The sequence below is a fragment of the Cololabis saira genome, chromosome 8 (genome assembly GCF_033807715.1).
Source record: "Cololabis saira isolate AMF1-May2022 chromosome 8, fColSai1.1, whole genome shotgun sequence".
NCBI classification, from domain to species: Eukaryota; Metazoa; Chordata; class Actinopteri; order Beloniformes; family Belonidae; genus Cololabis; species Cololabis saira.
In genome coordinates, this window is record NC_084594.1 from 40,660,648 (window position 1) to 40,682,318 (window position 21,671).

Sequence of the window (21,671 nt, forward strand, 5' to 3'; positions counted from 1 at the left end):
CCGAGGAACATTTTCCATCTCTGAACACAGCGGCTGCAGCGATGGGACGCTCAGCAGGCTCCTGCTCTACACCGCATCCAAGGAGAAACCAGTGGAAGCGGGTGGAAAACAGAGAGTGGCGGGGCGGACGGAAGGAAATCCTCCGGCCCCTACCATCTCGTCCGGAGCTGAGGCTGGAAAACCGCTTCGCGGCATTGAGCCCGGACCCATCTCCTGACCGACAGCCTTCCGCTGCACCCGCCCCCCCACCATCGACTGCCTCCACCGTGGTGATCGGAGACTCCATCGTCCGGGGACTCCCGCTCCCCTCCCGCGGCACCGCCACAGCAGTCCACTGTTTCCCCGGAGCCCGTGTGCTAGACCTCAACGCACAGCTTCCAGCTGTGCTCGAAAAGCACACAAACGTGAGTACTGTGGTCGCTCACGTTGGTACCAATGATTCAGCACAGTGTGAATCAGAAGTCATGAAGAAACATTTTATTACTTTTCTTGACTCTCTTAAAAAAACTGGAAAAAATATTGCAATCTCTGGACCCTTGCCTACCTACAAAAGAGGCATGGAAAGATTCAGTCGTCTTGTCTACTTAAACTCTTGGCTAAAAACGACATGTGAAAATTTTAAGTTTACTTTTATTGACCATTTTGACCTTTTCTGGGGCCGCCCTGCATTTTTTAAACGGGATGGATTGCACCCCAACCATAGGGGCACACAGATACTGGCACAAAACATAATGCACTGCATTACATCATGACTAATTAATACCCCACCCACCCCTGCTAGTTTTATCAAACCCATTATATCAACTAGACATAATACTGCAACACGAGCTACTAGAGGAAAAATTGTAAACAATCTGATTACAGTTAACATTGACAGAAACTTATTTTCATTTTCAAGGCAGACGGAAATTAAAATGGCTCTGTTCAACATAAGGGCACTGGCAAACAAATCTTTTTGCATAAATGAACTCATCAGTGACAATAATCTTGACTGCCTCTTTTTAACTGAGACTTGGCTGGGCACAGATGCTCCTGCCACACTACTAGAGGCCTGTCCACCCAGCTACACCTTTTCCTTCTCATGCAGAGAAGGGAAAAAAGGTGGAGGCACAGCCTCAATATACAGAGAGGCACTGAAGGGCAGGGATGTGGATTTGGGCACTTTTAACACATTTGAATACAACGCAACTATTTAAACTCTCAGCCTCGCTTCCTGGCAGTTACCATATACAGAGCTCCTAAGTTATCTATCCCTTCTTTTTTAACAGAATTTTCAGAACTATTGTCTGTCATTCACACGAGTTACAACTCTTGTATTTTAATTGGAGATTTTAACATACATATTGATAATCTGGCAGATACCAGAGCCAAAGATTTCTTAGAATTATTGGAATACATGGATTTTAAACAGCATGTAAACGTACCTACTCACAAATATGGACATACATTAGATTTAGTCATATCATATGGTTTGAGCATCAACATATCATCTGTTACAGATCTGGCTCTTTCTGACCACAGCTGTGTATTTTTTAATAGTCTTTATCATGCTGTACAAAACACCACAGAACGCATTGTTAAAAAACGATACATTACCCCTCAAGTAGCCACAACTTTCTCATCACATGTTATAGCTTGCAAAAATACAGTCCTACCATCATCTTGTGAAATTTTAGTCCATGATTTTAATCTTAAAATGAAAACAGTACTTGATGCAGTCGCTCCTATTAAAATCAAGAAACTAACTACAAAAAGTGTTGTTCCATGGAAAAATAATCTTACTATGAAGTTAAAAAGAGAATGTAGAGCTGCAGAGCGCAGATGGCGAAAAACAAAACTAGAAATTCATCAAAACATACTTACTGAAAAACTTAAAAACTACAACAAAGAAATTCGAAAGTCTCGCCAGGATTATTTTTCAAATTTGATTAATACCAATATCCATAACCCCAGACTGCTTTTTAATACAATAGATTATATTTTAAATCCAAAAACAAATAATAGCTGTAAGCTTCCAGCTTCTAAATGTGAAGAGTTTGCTGGCTACTTCAGGGAGAAAATAATAAACATCAGGTCTGGTATCTGCCAGCAAAACAAGCACGCTGCACTTTTACCAATATCCTGTATGGAATGTGACGTGAGGTATGAATGTTTTGACCTGGTTGATGCTGACACCCTGAGGAAAGTAGTAACAGAACTGAAATCCTCCACGTGTTCCCTTGATCCAATCCCAACCTCCCTTTTTAAAACAATTTTTAACTCACTATCTGAAGACATACTGGCCATTGTAAACCATTCCCTACAGCTAGGCGTCTTCCCCACTGATTTTAAAACTGCTTTAGTTAAACCTATTTTAAAGAAAGGGAACCTGGACATTTTATCACCCAGCAATTATAGACCAATTTCTAATCTTCCATTTTTAAGTAAAATTTTAGAGAAATTAGTTTTTATTCAGTTAAGTGCCTATTTAAATTCAAACGCTACATTAGAAATGTTTCAATCTGGTTTTAGAACAAATCACAGTACAGAGACAGCCCTGCTAAAAGTAGTAAATGACATCAGAACAAACCTTGACAAGAATAAACCCTCGGTTCTGGTACTACTTGACCTGAGTGCTGCCTTTGATACTATTGATCATCAAATTCTTTTAGATAGATTAAGCAAGCGTGTTGGCCTAGCTGAAACTGTTTTAAAGTGGTTCACTTCATATCTTTGTGGAAGAAAATTCTTCATCTCAATAGATAATAATGTCTCCAAACACTATGAGGCTACCTATGGAGTACCACAAGGGTCGATTTTAGGACCATTACTTTTTAATTTATACATGTTACCCCTGGGCAGTGTCATCAGGAGACACGGCATCTCTTTCCACAGTTATGCTGATGACACACAGCTCTATGTGGCCGTGTCTCCTGATGACACTGGGCCGATTGACTCACTTTTTAACTGTATTTTAGATATTAAGGCCTGGATGTCGCAGAATTTTTTACAGCTAAACCAGGAAAAAACTGAAGTACTGATCGTCGGTTCAAAAGCCCAGAGAGAGAAACTGGCCTCTAAACTAAATACATATGGAGTAAACCCGAGCAAAGAGGCAAGAAACCTAGGAGTCATATTTGACTCAGATTTTAATTTCAAATCACACGTACGCTGTGTCACAAAAACAGCATTTTATCATTTAAAAAATATTTCTAAGGTGAGGCCGTTTCTCTCTCTGGGCAACACGGAGAGACTAATGCACGCCTTTATAACTAGCAGGATAGACTACTGTAATGCTCTCCTTACTGGTCTGCCCAAGAATACCATCAACAAGCTGCAACTGGTTCAAAACGCAGCAGCAAGACTTCTGACTCAGACCAGAAGGAGAGCACACATTAGGCCCATTTTAAAAACCTTACACTGGCTACCTGTTAGTTCTCGTGTTGATTTTAAAGTTCTTTTATTAGTTTATAAAGCGCTACATGGGCTTGCGCCAGAGTATATTACAGAAATGTTTTTATTCTATGAACCAGGAAGGCCCCTCAGATCCTCTGGCTCTTCTTTTCTAGCTGTTCCACAGAGTAGAACTAAAAGATTTGGTGATGCTGCTTTTAACCACTATGCTCCAAAACTGTGGAACAGCCTGCCGGAGGATCTGAGAGGAGCTGGAAATGTGGACATTTTTAAACGTAGATTAAAAACTCATCTCTTTGGTCTGGCTTTTATGTAGCATCACATTTTTTAGTTTTAGTTTTATTCCGTTTAAAATTTTTTAAAGGTATCTGTTTTATTTATTTATCTATCTCTTATAATGTTTTTACTATTTTTATTGTTGTGGACTGATTATTTTTTTTTAGCCTTAATCCTTGAACCTTTATCTTTTTATAAATTTTATATATTTTATATTGTATGTCAGGGTGCATTGGTCTCCCAGTTTTTATCTTTTTTGGTCTCCCAGTTTTTATTTGTTTATTATGCTTATTTTTCAATCACAATGTCAAAGCACCTTGTATTTCATGTACTTGGACGAAAGGTGCTATATAAATAAAATTTGATTGATTGATTGATCTTTAAATACTGCAGCCATCTTTCACCCACGTTGTTGAACCGTAGATGTTCGTTGATACCATGTTTATTATTACATTTGATTCTTTTTTTTTCACTCCATGCATTTAACTTTCATTTCATTTTTGTTGATTGTTGTTTTTCTTAATTAATGGTTTTATAATGATGTAGTGGGCCATCAGGATTTATTGGGGTATTTAATTACATCTGCTTTGATACCCGTATGTAAATAAATTCTGATTGATTTTTAATGAGTGGTTTGTGTTTCATGCAAAACTTGGTCATATTTGATTGTTTGAGCAGAGCCAGTGTTCGGATCTCACTCCTTCAATTAATAACTGGGTATAGTAATTACTTTGAGACTGATATTCTGCTGTTAAGTTATAATTTTCCCTGGACTAAGGCCCCAGGGTGGTGCCCCGAGGATTTTATTTATCATATTGCTCATTCAATTTGATAAATAGTCGACTTTATTAATTATTCTTGAATAAAATTAATTATAAGCCTTCGATAACTGATCAGCTTAGCTACCTGAGTTGCACAACACCTGCCAGGTGGTTGAAAGAGACCGAGTGAATATAGATGCTCAACGCCTGCAGCTGCTGCAGAATGTCCGCCTGCAGAGCTGCCGACGCCACCTGCTGCTGGGTCCGGCTATCCAACGAAGCCTGCAAAGGCTGGACCTGGGCCTGGAGGTTCTGCACGGCCCCTGCGGCTGCCTCCAGCTGATGAGTGTGGTTGTTCATCAACTGACGCTGCTTCTCCAAGGCAACTTGCAATGAGCCCTGCTACGTGTCTGCTTGGGTTGTCATGGCAAGTTCGTACTGTTAGGGTTTGTCTTTGACCCCCAAGTGCACAACACCAGACAAAGTTCGAGTTCAGCCAAAAAACACGGCATACTTTATTGTACAAACTAGAGGAGCGGAAAATCTGAATAACAAAAACTGACTCCTAAAATGGCAGGGAACAAACAACGGAAAAACTTCTCAACGGGTAATCCACAAAAAAGGAAAACAACTCTGTGGCAGGGTGGAGGAGCAGCCACTCAGCTGTTTGGACACAGGTGTGCCCAATCAACCTCTCCACCCTGCCTGGTTACTTGAGCAGCGGCTGCACACCAGCCAGGAGGTCTCTGCTTGGAGGAAGCTGCTGAGTCTGGCACGTGTGTCTTGGGTGCAAATAAACGTTTCCTGCACGAAACCCTGTGTCCTCTGTCCTGACGGTTGACCCCCGTAGCACTAGCCTTGCTACAAACTCAAAAACTCTCAACAGGTAATCTACTACAATACTCTGAAAACTCAAGGAAATAACAACCATAATCTCTAGATATCACAAGGACGAACTCGCGACAAGCTACTGGCATTCCCTCTATGTAACTCCTCATGACAAAAGAACTAACGTGCTGAATGTTCAGAGCACTGGAGTGCGCCCGGCTCATCCCCATCGCCGAGCGCACAGCTCTCTGGCTACGCGCTGCGCTGTTCCCCTGGACTCAGCGCGATCGGGCTGCGGATGAAGCCCAACGGGCTGAGCCCTAACACTTATTAATGAACAAGTTAGTCAGAAGTTATATTATTATTAATAACTATTACAGAATGATGATAATACATTTGTTATCTTGTCAACTAACTCTAAGAATTTAACACTATTTGTTCCAGGTGTTCATTTACCAATGCACCATTATGTGAGTTTTCTTCCACGGCCTCACTGAGGGTACTCGTACGCGCCAGGGTACTGGGGAGGAGAATACGGCCGATAGTTGAACCTCGGATTCAGGAGGAACAATGCTGTCCCAGTCGTGGAACACTGGACCAGCTCTATACCCTCCACAGGGTGCTGAGGGTTCATGGGAATTTGCCCAACCAGTCCACATGTGATTTGTGGATCTGGAGAAGGCATTTGACCGTGTCCCTCGTGCCATTCTGTGGGGGGCTCGTGAGTATGGGGTCCCTCTATTAAGGGCTACCCGGTCTCTGTATGATCGGAGCAGGAGTCTGGTTCTCATTGCCAGCAGTAGGTCAGACTTGTTCCCGGTGCATGTTGGACTCCGACAGGGCTGCCCTTTGTCACCGGTCCTGTTCATAATTTGTATTGACAGGATTTCTAGGCGTAGCCAGCGGCCGGAGGGGATCCGGTTTGGGAACCACGGGATTTCATCTCGGCTTTTTGCGGATGATGTCATGTTGGCTTCATTGGACCGGGACCATCAGCATGTGCTGGGGCGGTTTGAGGCCGAGTGCTGGTGAAGTAAGAGCTGAGTCGAAAAGCGAAGCTCTCGATCTACCGGTCAATCTATGCTCCCACCCTCACCTAGGGTCATGAACTTTGGGTAATGACCAAAAGGATAAGATCGTGGATACAAGTGGCCAAGATGAGTTTCCTCCGCAGGGTGGCTGGACGCTCCCTTAGAGATAGGATGAGGAGTTCGGTCACCCGGGAGGAGCTCGGAGTCGAGCCGTTGCTCCTTCACATTGAGAGGAGTCAGCTCAGGTGGCTTGGGCATCTGTACCGGATGCCTCCTGGATCCTCCCTAGGGAGGTGTTCCAGGCATGTCCCTCCGGGAGGAGACCCCGGGGAAGACCCAGGACATGCTGGAGAGACTATGTCTCTCGGCTGGCCTGGGAACGCCTCGGACTCCCCTCGGAAGAGCTGGAGGAAGTGTCTGGGGTGATGGATGTCTGGGCATCTCTGCTGCGGCTGCTGCCCCCGCGACCCGGGAATGGATAAGCGGTGGAGAATGGATGGATGGAGAAAAAGAGAACACATCAGAGTGAAAGACAGAGTAACAAGAGAGCAGAGTAAAACCAGTCTGAGAGTCCCAGGAAGTCAGGTCAGGACTGGGAGCACTGGTCTCTCCTCAGTGTCTCTGAGACTGAAGACTTGTGAGCATCCACTTTTAAGACCACCAGCAACCCCACAGAGGGCGAGAAGAGGGCGGGAGGAAACCCACCGCCAGCGAGGTATCCTTGTTAAATGTATTTATTAAATGTTGAATGTGCAGTGTCTACAGTGTTATTAAAACCGTGAGGCTGGGAGTGCCAGGCCACACGGGACAATGCCCCCCACGCCCCGGACACCCCGCCCCTGCCTATGTGCATATGAGTCGTGTAGGGGGGGAAGGAGGGGGAGCGGAGGCCGAAGCCAGGAGGCAGGACCAGCGGAGCCGGCCCTAGAAGGACGCCCACGCTCCCCCACCGGCCATCCAGTTGACGGGGGCCGGCCCTCCGAGCCGGGCCAGGGCCCCACCGGCGCCGCCGGAGCCCCCAGGCGGAGGGGGAAATGGTCCAACATCCCTCCATTCATACTGACAACATAAGACATGAGAATGGCTCCACCCTGCCGCCGCGCCCGCCCGTGCAGCCCCCAGCCAGGGGAGGCCAGATCACCGGATCTGGCCCCACCCCCCCCCCGGGGGCCACCCCAAAGGTCACGGAGTCCCCACAGACGCAGGGGCACTCGGCCCCCGCCCAGCGACGGAGGACCAAGGCAGCAATGCCCCCCCAACGCAGACAGCCACCCCCCACCCAGGCAGGGCCGGGCCCTTCGAGCAGGACCCCCACGCCCACGGCCCAGCCCCCCCCAGGAAAACCGGAAACGCCCTAGCCACAGCCCCCCGCCCGAGCCCCCCCCACTGCCATGAGGTAACCCCCCCCCCCCCACCGGCCCCCACCGGCCAGGGACAGGGCACTCACCATTGATCATCAGCTCCACCAGTTGACCCAGCTGAGTGGCCTTCTTTTCTCTTAGATTCAGACAGTGGCGAGCAGGTGATCCTTAACTGCCTACTAAGGACCACTTTTCATTCCCCAAAACGTATGATGGCGGAAGTTTCCATTATCATTATACCCTCAGACAATTAGTCAATGGAAAAAAAGTGTGGTTTAGCTGGCTGACTTATTCAAGTAAAGATGCAGTCTACTGCTTTTGCTAAAAACTATTTCCTAAGAAGTCCTTAGAATGGGCAGCTGATGGACAATCAGCATTAACTTTCTAAAGATTATTGTAGTAACATGGTGAAATGGAAGGAATTTAGTTTGTGTGTTTAAAAGGGAACGCTTAGTATTATCCACTCACTGGCATTAAGGAACCTGGCTCTGAGGGGCTCTTTTGACACATTGCACAAGGCCAACAATGGGAACTTTCTTAAAGAAGTTGAACTACTAGCTTAATTTGATCCTGTTTTGAGAGATCATATGAGAAGCATCGACAGTGCAGCAGAGCACATCACATACCTGGGTAAAACGATTCAAAATGGGTTGATAGCCTGTGTCAGTGATAAAATAGTTGACACAATGGTGTCAGAAATCAAAGATTGAAAATACTAGGTCATAATATTGGATTGCACCCCAAGTGTAAGTCATCAAGAGCAAATGTTTGTTGTGTCCACAGTGAATCTTGGGGAAAATCCAGACAACAAAGTTAAGAACTGATTTATTTAAATTCATTTTTAAATGCAGACCAATGACAAAAACTCTGGGAAACGTAACCGAAAAGTAAACATTTCAATAAAAAAAAAAAACAACAAAACATTAAATATTACAAAGAAGAAAAGGGCTAATGTAAAACAGTATTTAACAGAATCATACCCTCATATGTATTTCTCTCAGAATAACAGAACTAAACTAATGTCTATCAGGCTGTCTCACCTTTGTGTAAAACATATAACATCTAATAAGGGTCTATGTTTTGTACTTCATTTTCTAAATCTAGTTATAACTGAACAGCTCTTACAGCTGTAAGTATCTGCTGTTTTTAAAAAAAATATTCAAAATCTTTCCCACAATCTAACCACCAGAATTATTTCTCTTAAACTGGTGCATTTTAACTGAACTCTCAAAATCAATGATATCAGCACTGATTACAGTACACTTTTTATCCAGTGTGAATACGTTGGTGACTCCTTAGATGACTTTGCTGGATAAAAGCTGCTCCACAATGATCACATCGGAAAGGCTTGTCTCCAGTGTGAATACGTTGGTGACTCGTTAGAGCACTTCGATGGGCGAAAGCCGCCCCACACTGATCACATCTGTAAGGCTTGTCTCCAGTGTGAATACGTTGGTGAATCGTTAAAGAACTTTGACGGGCAAAAGCCACTCCACACTGATCACATCTGTAAGGCCTGTCTCCAGTGTGAGTACGTTGGTGTCTCGTTAGGTGACTTTGATGGGCAAAAGCCGCTCCACACTGAACACATCTGAAAGGCTTTTCTCCAGAGTGAATACGTTGGTGTCTCCTTAGATGACTTGGCCGGGTATAAGCCGCTCCACACTGATCACATCTGTAAGGCTTTTCTCCAGAGTGAATAGGTTGGTGTCTCCTTAGATGACTTGTCCGGGTAAAAGCCGCTCCACACTGATCACATCTGTAACGCTTGTCTCCAGTGTGAGTTTTCTTATGGATGAGATGGAGAGGTGGAGTGAGACGGAGACAAGAAGAAAGACGGAGAGACGAGTGAGTGCGAGACAGGGAGACAAGTAATAGAGCTCTCTAAAGGCTGATTTATGGTTCCGCGTACGGCGCGCGTCGCCGCATAACCTACGCCGTTGCTTTGCGTTGGTGTAACGCGGAACCATAATTCAGGTTTAACAAGAGAAAAGTGCACAGTGAAAATAAAGCTTTCAACCCGGAATGGACAGATTCACCCTTGTTCAGTCTTTCCACTGGGACACAAAACCAGTGTCTCATACGCTCAGAGACTGTGGCGCTCATTAAAAATGCTAATTTGAAACGCCACTGAAACAAAACAAAGTTTTTCATCAAACATATTCACTCAAGTCTGAACTGAAGTCACAGAAAATAAGCTGACCATCTTAAAACATCCTGCCCATGTTTGGGTCCAGATACAGCTGTGAGGCAGCTTTCTCCACAATGAACATAATTAAAACTAAATATCGTTCCAGGCTCAACAATGAGCACCTCCACAAGTGTATGAGATCCTGACACCATCCAGCCCAGATTTAAAGTCCTGACAGGAGAAATTAGAGCTCAGTTCTCTCACTGAGCCACAGAAAGTGGGGGCATACGATAATAAGAGGGGAAGAGAGAGGAACTGTAAAACAGTTTGATTGTTAAGATGAGTTTATATTCATTTATTATAAAAATGTGTTGAGACAGTTAAGAAAAAAGGGACATTCAAGCTGCTGGTAGAGAAATAAAATAAAATAGCATTTGAAAAATAAAATCTATTTTTTTTTTTTATTGCAGTCCTTTAATCTAACAAGAAAAAAAAAATGTGTAATTCAAGTTACACATGTTAAGTGGCAAATATTTTCGAAATGTACTTTTTTAATTTAACAGTTAGATGCAGATGTTGATACAATTATGAAGTTACTTGAATGAATGAATGAATGAATGAATGTATATACATATATATATATATATATATATATATATATATATATATATATATATATATATATATATATATATAGGGCTGGGCGATATATCGAGGATAGCCGATGTATCTCGGCTTCTACTCTGTGCGATGTACAAAATGACTCTATCGTGTATATTCGAGTATAAATTTTCATGCATTTTGCTTTTAGTCGCGGGCATTAAATTACAGGCTTTTCTCACTCTCTCGTCTCGTCTCTCCTTCTCAGAGACATAAAACAAGCGCACCCTGTTACACATGTCAGTCACGTGCTGTCGTGTGTGCATTATCATTGGCCCCCGACCAGCTGCTGGTGTCGGCGCTGCTGTCCGGCACCGCCGCTCACTTCCCCGCTTTAACTTTAACTTAACTTTCCCAAACTCGGCCTGTTTGCGCCGTGAGCTCATCTGCGCGGTTGCTACGCAAGGCTCTTTTCAAAGCTAACCGGTTTAGTAAAGACGGGAGGGGATGTTTTCTCCTCGCACGACGCGAACACCTCTCCGGAGACCCGAGGAGCCGCTTAGCGCTACACGCGCAGCCGAGCCTTTAGGCGGATTTATGGTCCCGCGTTACACCAACGCAGAGCCTACGGCGTTATTGCGCGGCGCCGCGTACCTTACGCTGTAGGTTCTGCGTCGATTTAACGCGGAACCATAATTCAGACTTTTCTCTTCCAGAACTGAGAAACGTCACCTAGTGTTGCTTAAATGTGGCCACATGAAATCATTCACTATCATTGAAACAAAGTCAAACAAGACTATATGAGGTCATATTTCTAACAATAAGTGAAAGTGATGCAAAGTAAAGGAGGCGAGGATGAAACATTGCAGTCCCTGCACCTACAATTTAATATAAATGTTCTCTAAGGGACCCTGCTGCTCAGAACAGCTCATCCTGGTAAAACCAGGTGAAACCTGGTCATCCTGGTAAAACCAGGACCAGAACATGTTCTTAGCAGATGTTCTTCAGAGGGGGAGTCAGAGATGCAACGTGCACTTTTGAAATGACACTTTTTATGTTTGTGCTACTCACTGCTTAGTAACTGTTTAATAAATACAGTTTTGGTAAATTTGACTTATTCCCCCATTTTGTATGAAAGTTTAAAATGAGCATATGTTAATGCAGTATGAACAAGAATGTTTTAATGTAGATATAGAATCATCATACTGGTGTGATTGTAGCATCAAAGTGTTAATTCAAGGCTGAGGCAAGATAGAGATATATATCGTGTATCGTGACATGGCCTAAAAATATCGAGATATTAATAAAAACCCATATCGCCCAGCCCTATATCTATATATATATATATATATATATATATATATATATATAAATAAAATGATGTTCTGGACCTTCGCTTGAGTACATTTTCTCTAACTGGACCTCTTAAAGTTTTAGTTGAATACCCCTGATCTATATCAATGACATATGTAAAATATCAAAAATACTGAAATGCATACTATTTGCCGATGACACAAACATATTTTATTCTGGTGAGATTTACAGCAACGTTTGGACAATATTACTTCATAATTTGGCAAAATTAAAAAAAAATGGTTTGACAATAACAAGCTATCATTAAACTTAAACAAAAATGATGGTATTGTGAAACAATAAAAACAATCAAGCACAGGTACAGACTGAAAAGAGCATTGAAAGAGTACATGAAACTAAATTTCTTGGGGTAATTATAGATGGCAAGATTTGCTGGAAATCTCATTAAAACCCATCCACAACAAAGTATCTAGAGTCATCTCAGTTCTGGCCAGAGCAAAGCAATTACTGGATAGAAAATCACTCCGCATTCTGTTTTGTTCCCTGGTTTTGCCTTATCCAAGTTACTGTTTAGAGATTTGGGGAAATACATATAAAAGTTCACTGCAACCATGATTCATACTGCAGAAGAGGCATAAGGATAATTCATAAGGCTGGTTTTCGTGAACACACCAATTCATTATTCTTCAATTCTAAAATAATCAAATTTTTTGACATAGTGGAATTCCAAACTGCACAATTCATGTATAAAGCTAGGAACAACTTATTACAATCTCACTTACAGGAAATGTTTTATGACAAAGAGGGGAGGTATAATTTAAGGGGTACTCTAAATTTTAAGACTTGCAGAACACGAACAACAAAGAAAAGATTTTCTATATCAGTCAGTGGAGTTAAACTATGGAACAGAATGGATTCAGAATTAAAACCATGTCCAAACATTAACCAGTATAAAAACATGATTTTCACAAGGTACAAAGAGGAAAGGGTTTAGCAGCCTTTAGGGGCCTGAATATAACACTATTGGGCGAATGGGTAGATTTGTTTATATTTATGTACAGAAATGGGCAGCTATTTACATACCGTATTTTCAAGACCATGCGGCGCACCGTGTGAAGAGGCGCACCCTCATTTTTGTGTGTAATTTTTGGATTTAAAAAACACATACGGCGCACCGACCCAAAAGGCGCCGTCTACAAACACGGCGCTGCACACACGCACGCGCGGCGCAAAACACACACACACCCGCTGCAGAACACACACACACACACACACACACACACACACACACACACACACACACACACACACACACACACACACACACACACACACACACACACACACACACACACACACACACACACACACACACACACACACACACACACACACACACACACACACACACACACACACACACACACACACACACACACACACACACACACACACACACACACGTGTGCTTATTTAAAAATAGAGCGGGAGCAAAACTTAGTTTGATTGTATTTTATTTCAGTTTTTACATTAATCAAACCCTTCAAAGTCCTCATCCTCTGTTTCCGCATTAAAGAGCTCCGCTAATTCAGCTGTGCCAGTCCGAATTTCCTCGCTGTCAGAGTCACTTTCTGTGCCGTGCGGCCCCTCGGAAATGCCGGCTTTTGCAAAAGCCCGAACAACAGTCCCAGCAGACACGTTAGCCCACGCATGATGTGTGAAAAAAAACCACCGGGTCGCCGCACATAGACCTGCCTCAGCCACTGGATCATCATCCCTTCATGCAGCCAGCCCTTTTCATTCGCTTTCATTCAGTCTCTTTAGGCAAAGTTTTTCTTTTAAAAATCACCATAGGCGACTTTTCATACCCCGTTGTGCGGATCCCCCACCGCGCGGGTCCCGTTTCTCCCCGGCGCGGGTCCCGTCTCTCCACCGCACGGGTCCCGTCTCTCCACCACGCGGGTCCCCGTTAACTCCACCGTGTGATTCACCGGGGATGTGGAACGTTAGCGGCATCCCGTTCATGTAGGTGATGTGTCTGGGCTGGATGCGTTTGTCGGTGATGTGTCGGCTGCAGAATGAGTGGAAGCTCTCCATCTTTTCCATGTAATCTGCCGGGCGCTGCTGCTGCGCTGGCACCGTTTCATGAAGCGAAAGCACCAAGACGGACCTCCATGAAAATGTTACATTTTAATTTCTTCCGCCAGCGCTACTGCTTTCAGTCTGAGGATGGTCTCATTCACGTCCGCAACTCACGGGTGCTTCACACGCCCCTTCTCCCTTTACCGTTCTCATGGTGGCCGTCCGCCTAACATTACCGTAATACAGGTAATAGATACGGCGCACCGTTTCATTGGGCGCGCAGCACATTTTTAAAAAGAAAAAATAATTTGATGTGCGCCTTATGGTCGCGAAAATACGGTGTGTGGGTGTGTGTATATATATATATATATATATATATATATATATATATATATATATATATATATAGGCGTGTGTGCGATTATGTGTATAAGTAGATATATACATAGATAGATATAGAGCAGAATAGAGACGGCATAGTGTAAATAATAGGGGTGGAACGGTTCATGAAAATAATCCGAACCGTTCGGTACAACTGCTTCGGTTCGGAGCGTGTGTGTGCCGTTCGGTTCATATGCATGCGCAACTTTATCAGTTTTTCATAATGGAAGTAATGGAGTGTAGTAGCAGGGACACTCCTGCGGGTGGCGGAATGCAGTTGTAGCCGTTGCTTGTCTCAGCTGCCAATAATCACACGAAGAAGAAGTTTAGCAGCTCAGTTGTGGAGATGGCTAGTGGCGGCGATAAAAGAGAAATAGAAGATGCACCGGCTGCACAATATCGCTCTGCAGTGTGGAGGCACTTTGGGTTTGGGTGACATACGAGGCCAGCAAGAAAGTTGTGGACAAAAGTACCACCTTGTGCAAACATTGTTCGACTCGTGTTATTTACGCTGCCGGCAACACGTCCAACATGTTGACTCACATGAAGAGACATCACCCCCACACTGTCACTCGACAGCACAAAGAGGAGAGGTACAGAACAACTTATACTCCCTGCAGCTCTTAAATTACCTTTAAATGACAAGTCCGACAAGGCAAAAGCTATAACCGAAGCAGTGGGGTGTTTTATAGCTAAAGATATGCAGCCTTTTGCCGTGGTGGAGGGCGGGGGATTTCAGCGCATGTTAAAAGCGCTTGAGCCACGATACAACGTCCCCTCCCGAAAATACTTCAGCAACACGGTAATACCCGCACTTTATGAAGAGACACGAAGAGGAATTGTTAAAGAGTTGTCTGGAGCAGCGTGTGTAGCCCTTACTACCGATGGATGGACCTCCAGGGCTACTGAAAGTTTCCTGACTGTAACTGTCCATCACATTACCTCAGAGTGGGAGCTAAAAAGTACCGTTTTACAGACCTGCCCCCTATATGACAGCCACACAAGCCAGCATCTCTCTGAAGCACTGACAGAAGCAGTGACAGAATGGAAGTTGGAAAGGGGCAGCAGCACAATCCCTGTTACTACAGACAATGCAAAAAATATGGTGAATGCAGTCAATGTAACAGCTGGACTGGGGCCACAAATTGGCTGCTTTGCACATACTGTTAATCTTGCAGCCAAGAATGCAGTATCAGTAAATCAGGTATCCCGACTCCTGGGAAGAGTTAGGAAGGTGGTAGCATTTTTCCATAAGAGTACAACAGCGAGCCATGCCCTCAAACTCAAACAGACTATGCTGGAATTACCAGCTCACAAATTAATTCACGATGTCACAACATGCTGGAACACAACATATGACATGGTAGAGCGTTATGTGGAACAGCAGGCTGCCATCTATTCTGCCCTGATGGACAAGGATATGAAGAAGAATGTCAAGGACATTGCTGTTTTGACTGACAGTGAGGCAAAACTGGCAGAGGATCTGATAAAGATTCTCAAACCTCTAAAGACTGTGACGACACTGATGAGCACAGAAACATCTCCCTCAGTGTCCATGATCATCCCTCTGCAGAAGATGATACTGAAATCCATGACACCAAGTGAAGAGGACAGCCCCACCTCCAAAGATGTTAAGGCAGCCATCACTAAAGACCTGGAGGGCAGATATGGGAACCCTGAACTTCAGGACTATCCGCACAGAGCCACAGCACCGGATCCAAGATTCCAGTCCCTGCCCTACTTGGAAGAAGCCTCTGTTCAGAAGATCTACAGTGATGTCACCAGAGAGATCATGGAAATTGAAGAGCAGGTATTGTTTTTTATTTTATATGGTAATTATAACTGAATTAAAACTAATTTTAGCTATTTTATCATCATTACAATTTCTCTATTTTTTAAACTAAATGATGAGAAACAATGAAGAGAATGATTTTTGTGTCTTTGATGCTATGAAAGTGTTGTTATCAATATTTTCAAAACAACTATGCTATTTGTAATTTTATCATGCAGGGTCAACCCAGAGAAGCCCAGATGGCCAGTTCATCCTCAGCTGGAGAGCCAGAGGCATCAGGGATGTCATCTCCTCCCCTTCGGCAATTGTGGTCGTCATTTACAGTATGGTGTTTGATTATCGTCGAGTACACAAGATTCAGATAAAAAAACCAGCATCACTGAGTGGTGAATGCTTTCACTGCAGCATCTACATACATTTCCACAGGCTGCTCAATCTCAGGAATGAGTTAAAAACAATCCTATTGGGAAACAGCAAAGGTGTGTGCACTTACTTTAGGATGTGTAGTGTTGTTCATGTCAAACCGCTCAAGGACGAGAGGCGGCTGCACACTGCTGATGTTTCTCAGGCGCCCCTCTGTGGACTGCGACATCTCCTGGCTGAAAACTGATGGAGTCACCTGCAAGCACACGTAAACACGGCTGTTATGCACTGATAGCCTCAGATAGAAAAATGGGAGCAATATAATGAGCGCGGGAGCTGTAGCCACCAGCCAAAAATTTGACAGCTTACAACTGTGGCACATATGCAAACAATGGACCATATACATGAGCTGATTCCATCTGCCTAAATTATTTTTATTCATCTGCAGCACTGTATGGTTAATATATGATGATGACAATTCTCTGGCACTTCTTTGCCAGTGTTCTTGAGGTCCAGAAACATTTAACTGCACTCAGCCTCTTTCAAGGATAAGCCACAAAAAGAAATCTGCTTCAAATCAGGATTAATGCTACAGGAGTGTAAAGGTGTTACTGTACAGGTGGTACGGAATAGCTAACAGTTAGATGGGAGTTCATAATCCACCTCAATGTATTATTCAGAAACAAAGATCTTTGGATGTATGATGAATGTAAAATAATAATAATCCAAAATGACGCGTTCATAGAATATTGTCTGAAAGTAGCCCACAGATCTGGAAATAAACTGCTAAACTAAGTTATAGTACCACAGAAACTAGTGGAAACTGAGTTTTATTTTAGATTGAATAAAACGTTAAACCTCAGTTTGAAATGCTGTTATTAAAATGAGATTTACATTATGATGCTGAACAACTTAACAAGACTTTTCTTATGTGATTAAAGAAATTATCTGACAAAAACTGATCAGGGTTTTTCCTGGCTCAAATTGAGGTGTCTTCACCTTAAACAAAACAATTCATGCATTAAGTATTTTTGTATTTATTTTGATACAGACATAAATAGTGATAGTCGTGCTGCATGGGGGTCACAGTGCTTTTGGCATAAATAACAGACCAAACCTTCCTCAGTTTGCCTGAGCAGGTAAATTAATTCAGCCACCGTTTGTCAAACCCACTGGCTCAGTGTTTTTGAGAAGATCTGTAAAGATGAATAAAAAGTCATGTTTAAATCACGTACACGTTGGCTTCGTATTGATATGCTCCTAATGACTTGGAAAATGACTAACGTTGCCCGTTGCCACTTTCAGCCCTGACAAAATTGCCGCATCTCGTCAGTAACATGATTTTTTTACTTTTTAACTGTCTGTATTGCAATGCTTCACACAATAATTAAACAAAATTTAAGTAAAACACACAAGTCTCAAGTTCTGAGTTTTTGGAAGTTTCTCTTTCTTAAAGAGTTCTTTTTTTAAAGTCCTTTGTCCATTGAATCAAGGAACAAGAGTGAATTAATCTTCATTCAGTTCAACAAGGTTTGATCCTACCACCAGTTGGAGGTTTAATTGAGTCCAGGGAAGCTCGCCATCAAGGATTGAAGAGGGATTCTTTGTCCAAACACAATCGAAGGTTTCAACTAATGGCCCTTTTGCACTAGTCTCGCTTTTCCTCGGTTCTACCCGCCACGGCCCCGTTTTGCGCTTTTGCATTCGGGCTGAGACGGGTAGAGCCGCTCCAAGCCGATACTATTTCTGTAACCATTCTGGCCAGGTTCTTTGCGGGCTGAGCCGGGACTATTTCTGACGTCACCACCCTCCTCGCCACCGATTGGTCGGGGGGCGGGGCCGGCAGACGTTTGAATCAGGAAGCGGGAGTCAGCGGGCTGTTTTACTCTCAGCCGCTCGCGGCTCCAGCTGATTTCTGATCAGCGCCGACATGAACAAAGCGGTTGCGCAATCGAGTACGTCCCAGCAGCTTCACCCCAACCTGCCCACTTCTCACCTGGCTGTGGAAAAACACACGGGTGGAGCCGCGTCGAGCCGAGCCGGGCTGAGGCGAGACTAGTGGAAAAGTGGCATAAAACAAACTTGACCTGGAAGAGGTCAGAAAAGAGTGATCAATATCTCTTAAATCAAAATCAAAGTTCATTATTAGTTGTACAACATTCCTTATCTTAAATTCAGAAAGATGGTTTCAACATTTACCCAATACAAAACATCATAGGGAAAAACCAGTATATTTAAATGCTGTTACAATAGCTTTAAATAAAGCCAAACGTTAAAAAAAAAAAAAAAGGGCCACAAATCACACAATTCACAAACAAAAGAACTAACCTTTAGTCGTTCAGGGCTAGAACAAAAAGCCAAATCAAGTTCCAACTCCAAATCAAGTATCTAAAGCTGCATTAAGGGGACTTACATTCCTATGGAAACGTAAGCGCTGATTGTTTATCTGGCGGGTCGTTCGCGTCTTTACAAGCGCGAGTTCGGCTCCACAACACATTGTATGAATTAGAGTCACATAAGACGAGTATCTCACCGCTTTAGCTGAATATCAGCATGTTAAAGAGCCATTAAGGTCCCGTCTGGCCACGTTGCAGCAGCTCAGCGTTGATCCCAGAGTGGATGACCAGTCTACCTACTATATCCCAGAATGCAATGCGCCCTTGGCCGGGCAGCGCTTTTTTATTTTTTTTGCAAGCTTTATTGAGAGAAAACAAGTGCAGGACAAAACAGCGGTGATGGCGGAACGTACAGGGAGCATGGATGTATTAATAAAAACGACAGGGAGCACCGTGGAGAGGGAGAAGGAATACAAATGTAAGTAACCTTATTATATAACTTTTTTAATTCAATTTAGTGTAAGGACAACGATTAAAAATTGTGATAAAGCTACGTTTCCCATTTGTAATGAATGTAGAACTTGGCATATTTGTCCTAATAACGTAACGTTAAGTCAGCCAAAGTAACGTTACTGTTAACGATAGTGAGCTGTCAAGAAGAACACATATAACTTAACATCTATCTTCTGTTATCAGGGACAGAGAAGGACACAGAAGCGCTGATCGTGTGGCGGTCCGCCAACAAAGCCCTCTTCAGCGGGCGGAGACATGCCTCCCTAAAAGGATTTGAGTAAGTTAGGTTTTTGATAGTTTGTTAGTTATCTTAGCGTGCTTGCTAGGTAAATAAAAGTGATTTAAGTGTTATGACAGAGTTATATATCGGGAGTTCGTTGTATTTTCACGAAATAAGTACTTTTTTGGGTGACTTGGACCAGTCTGTTAGACCAACCTAAGAAACCTGGGTGTTGTGTTTGACAAAGACATGTCATTAGTGCAACACTGCAAACAGCTGACAAGGAACTTCTTTCATCTGAGGAATATCTCTAAACTCAGGAAAATGTTGTCGCAAAATGATTTGGAGCTGATCATTCATGCATTTGTGTCTTTGCGTTTGGACTATTGTAATAGTTTTTTTTAATTTTGTTTTTATTTTGAAGTGCACTCAAATATTACAATCTCCAAACATGAGAGAACAGAAAGAGAGAAGGGATATACTTCCAGAGGTGCTGTAATCATACATGAATTGTCTCTCAGCCTTTCTTCCTGTTATATCAACTTATAGTCCACTTCTTCTTACTTTTGAAAAGGAAAAAATAAAATGGGTACAACAAATAAGCAAAGCCGTGTGCATATTCATACGCACCATCCCCACACCTGTGCGTATATACTTAAGCACACCCTTACACCCATATACATATACACGTACCATAAAAATATTGAATGATAAGTGTATACATCCAGAGAGAGATAAGGTAAAAGGAACATACAGCAGTTTGGCTTCACTGTTTCATAAACATACTATAATGGTCAAAACAGGCACCAAGATGAATGTATCCAGTGGAGATGCAAAAAACAACAAAAAACAAAAAAAACAATGTCCTTCAATGCATTGTTATATCCAAATCTGGTCTCAGAGGACCAATATACTGCCTCCATTTTTCCCAACATTGTAAAAAGTAACCATCTTAAGATTTATCGAGAAGGTGATCTTTTCCATCTTATATATTTCAAAAGTCACATCTATCCAATCGTTTGAGGTAGGCCCCGGAGCCATCATCCATTTTTTGGTTAAAGCCTTTTTCCCAGCCGTCAATAATATACCCATTAAGTATGTATCAATACCTCTCAATTGTAGGGGGTAAAGACCCAGGTATATGGTTTTAAAATCAAAAGGTATTTGTATGTTAAAGATGGTTTGTATTGCTCCATGTATGTCGGTCCAGTATTTCAATATGTTTTGACAAGCCCAAAAAATATGAAAGTGATTTGCCACTCGACAACCACAATTTCTCCAACACTGAGTAATAGTTTGTTTTCATGTCTAAACAAGAAGGAGCTGTCTCGCCTGCAGTTAGTGCAAAATTCTGCAGTAAGAATTCTGACCCGCTCTAATAGGAGGTCACACATAACCCCTATTCTTAAAGCTCTTCATTGGCTGCCAGTTTCCTCTAGGATCAGTTTTTAAATTCTGGTTTTAACTTTCAGAGCTTTGCATGGTCAGACTCCACCTTATCTTCTCTGATCCAGCCCTAACCCCAGCTCTCTGAGGTCTGTGGATCAGAATCTGCTGATGGTTCCTCGTTCTGGTTTCCGGACCAGAGGAGACCGATCCTTCCAGGCCGTTGCTCCCAGGCTTTGGAACCATCTTCCAGTCTCTCTGCGTTCCATGGAGTCTGTTGATCCTTCAAAAGGCAACTTAAGACCTATTTATTTGTGAAGGCTTTTGCCTAATTGTCTTGGGGCTGTTATGATTCTCAATGTGTTGTCTTGGCCTTTTAAACTTAAATTTGTATGTATCTTTTAACTGTGTTTTTATTGTAACTGAGAAGCGCTCTGTGACCATGGTCTGTGAAGGGCGCTGTACAAATAAAGTTTACTTACTTACTTACTTTTCATTGCTGTGTTTTGACAGAGAATTTGTCCGGGAGAGGAATTTGGTGGGCAAAATGGAGCCCACCAAAATCAAACGCAAGTGGGAAAACCTCAAACAGAGATACAAGGCAAGTAATAAAGCTATGTTACCTATTTTGCAGAAGCTGTTGTATTCTAAATTCTGTTGGACCTCCTACAGTGCCATTACTTATGCTACTGAGCTAGAAAAACATAAGAACAGATGCAGTTGCCAGTTTGTTAGTTTGTTTCTGTGTGTGTGTGTGTGTAGGAACTTAAGGCCCCAAGGACAGGGGGAAGCACAGAGGGAGGAGAGGCCACTGCTGCATCCTGGAAGTGGTTCAAACTTATGGATGAGTCACTGGGCCGGAGGCCGAGCATTTTGCCTCCGGTCTCCATTGACTCATCCAAC

At 43.1% G+C, this 21,671-nt stretch overlaps 1 protein-coding gene across 8 annotated transcripts in view; it reads right to left on the minus strand.

Annotated features, from left to right (window-relative positions):
* Positions 1-18,951, minus strand: part of LOC133448959 (zinc finger protein 239-like) — a 54,806-nt gene extending 35,855 nt beyond the window's left edge. The window contains exons 1-4 of one of the 8 annotated variants that reach the window (XR_009782988.1): positions 18,847-18,951; positions 18,310-18,400; positions 16,444-16,569; positions 8,503-9,438 (exon numbers count right to left, since the gene is read on the minus strand). Coding sequence is in view for 2 of the 8 variants with exons in the window: in XM_061727999.1 (XP_061583983.1) it covers positions 16,444-16,569; positions 18,310-18,400; positions 18,727-18,728 (219 nt within the window). In the remaining 6 variants the exon portion in view is untranslated. The other 7 variants (XR_009782989.1, XR_009782990.1, XM_061727999.1 and 4 more) reach the window with 7 other exon arrangements.
* Between the last annotated feature and the right edge of the window lie 2,720 nt (positions 18,952-21,671).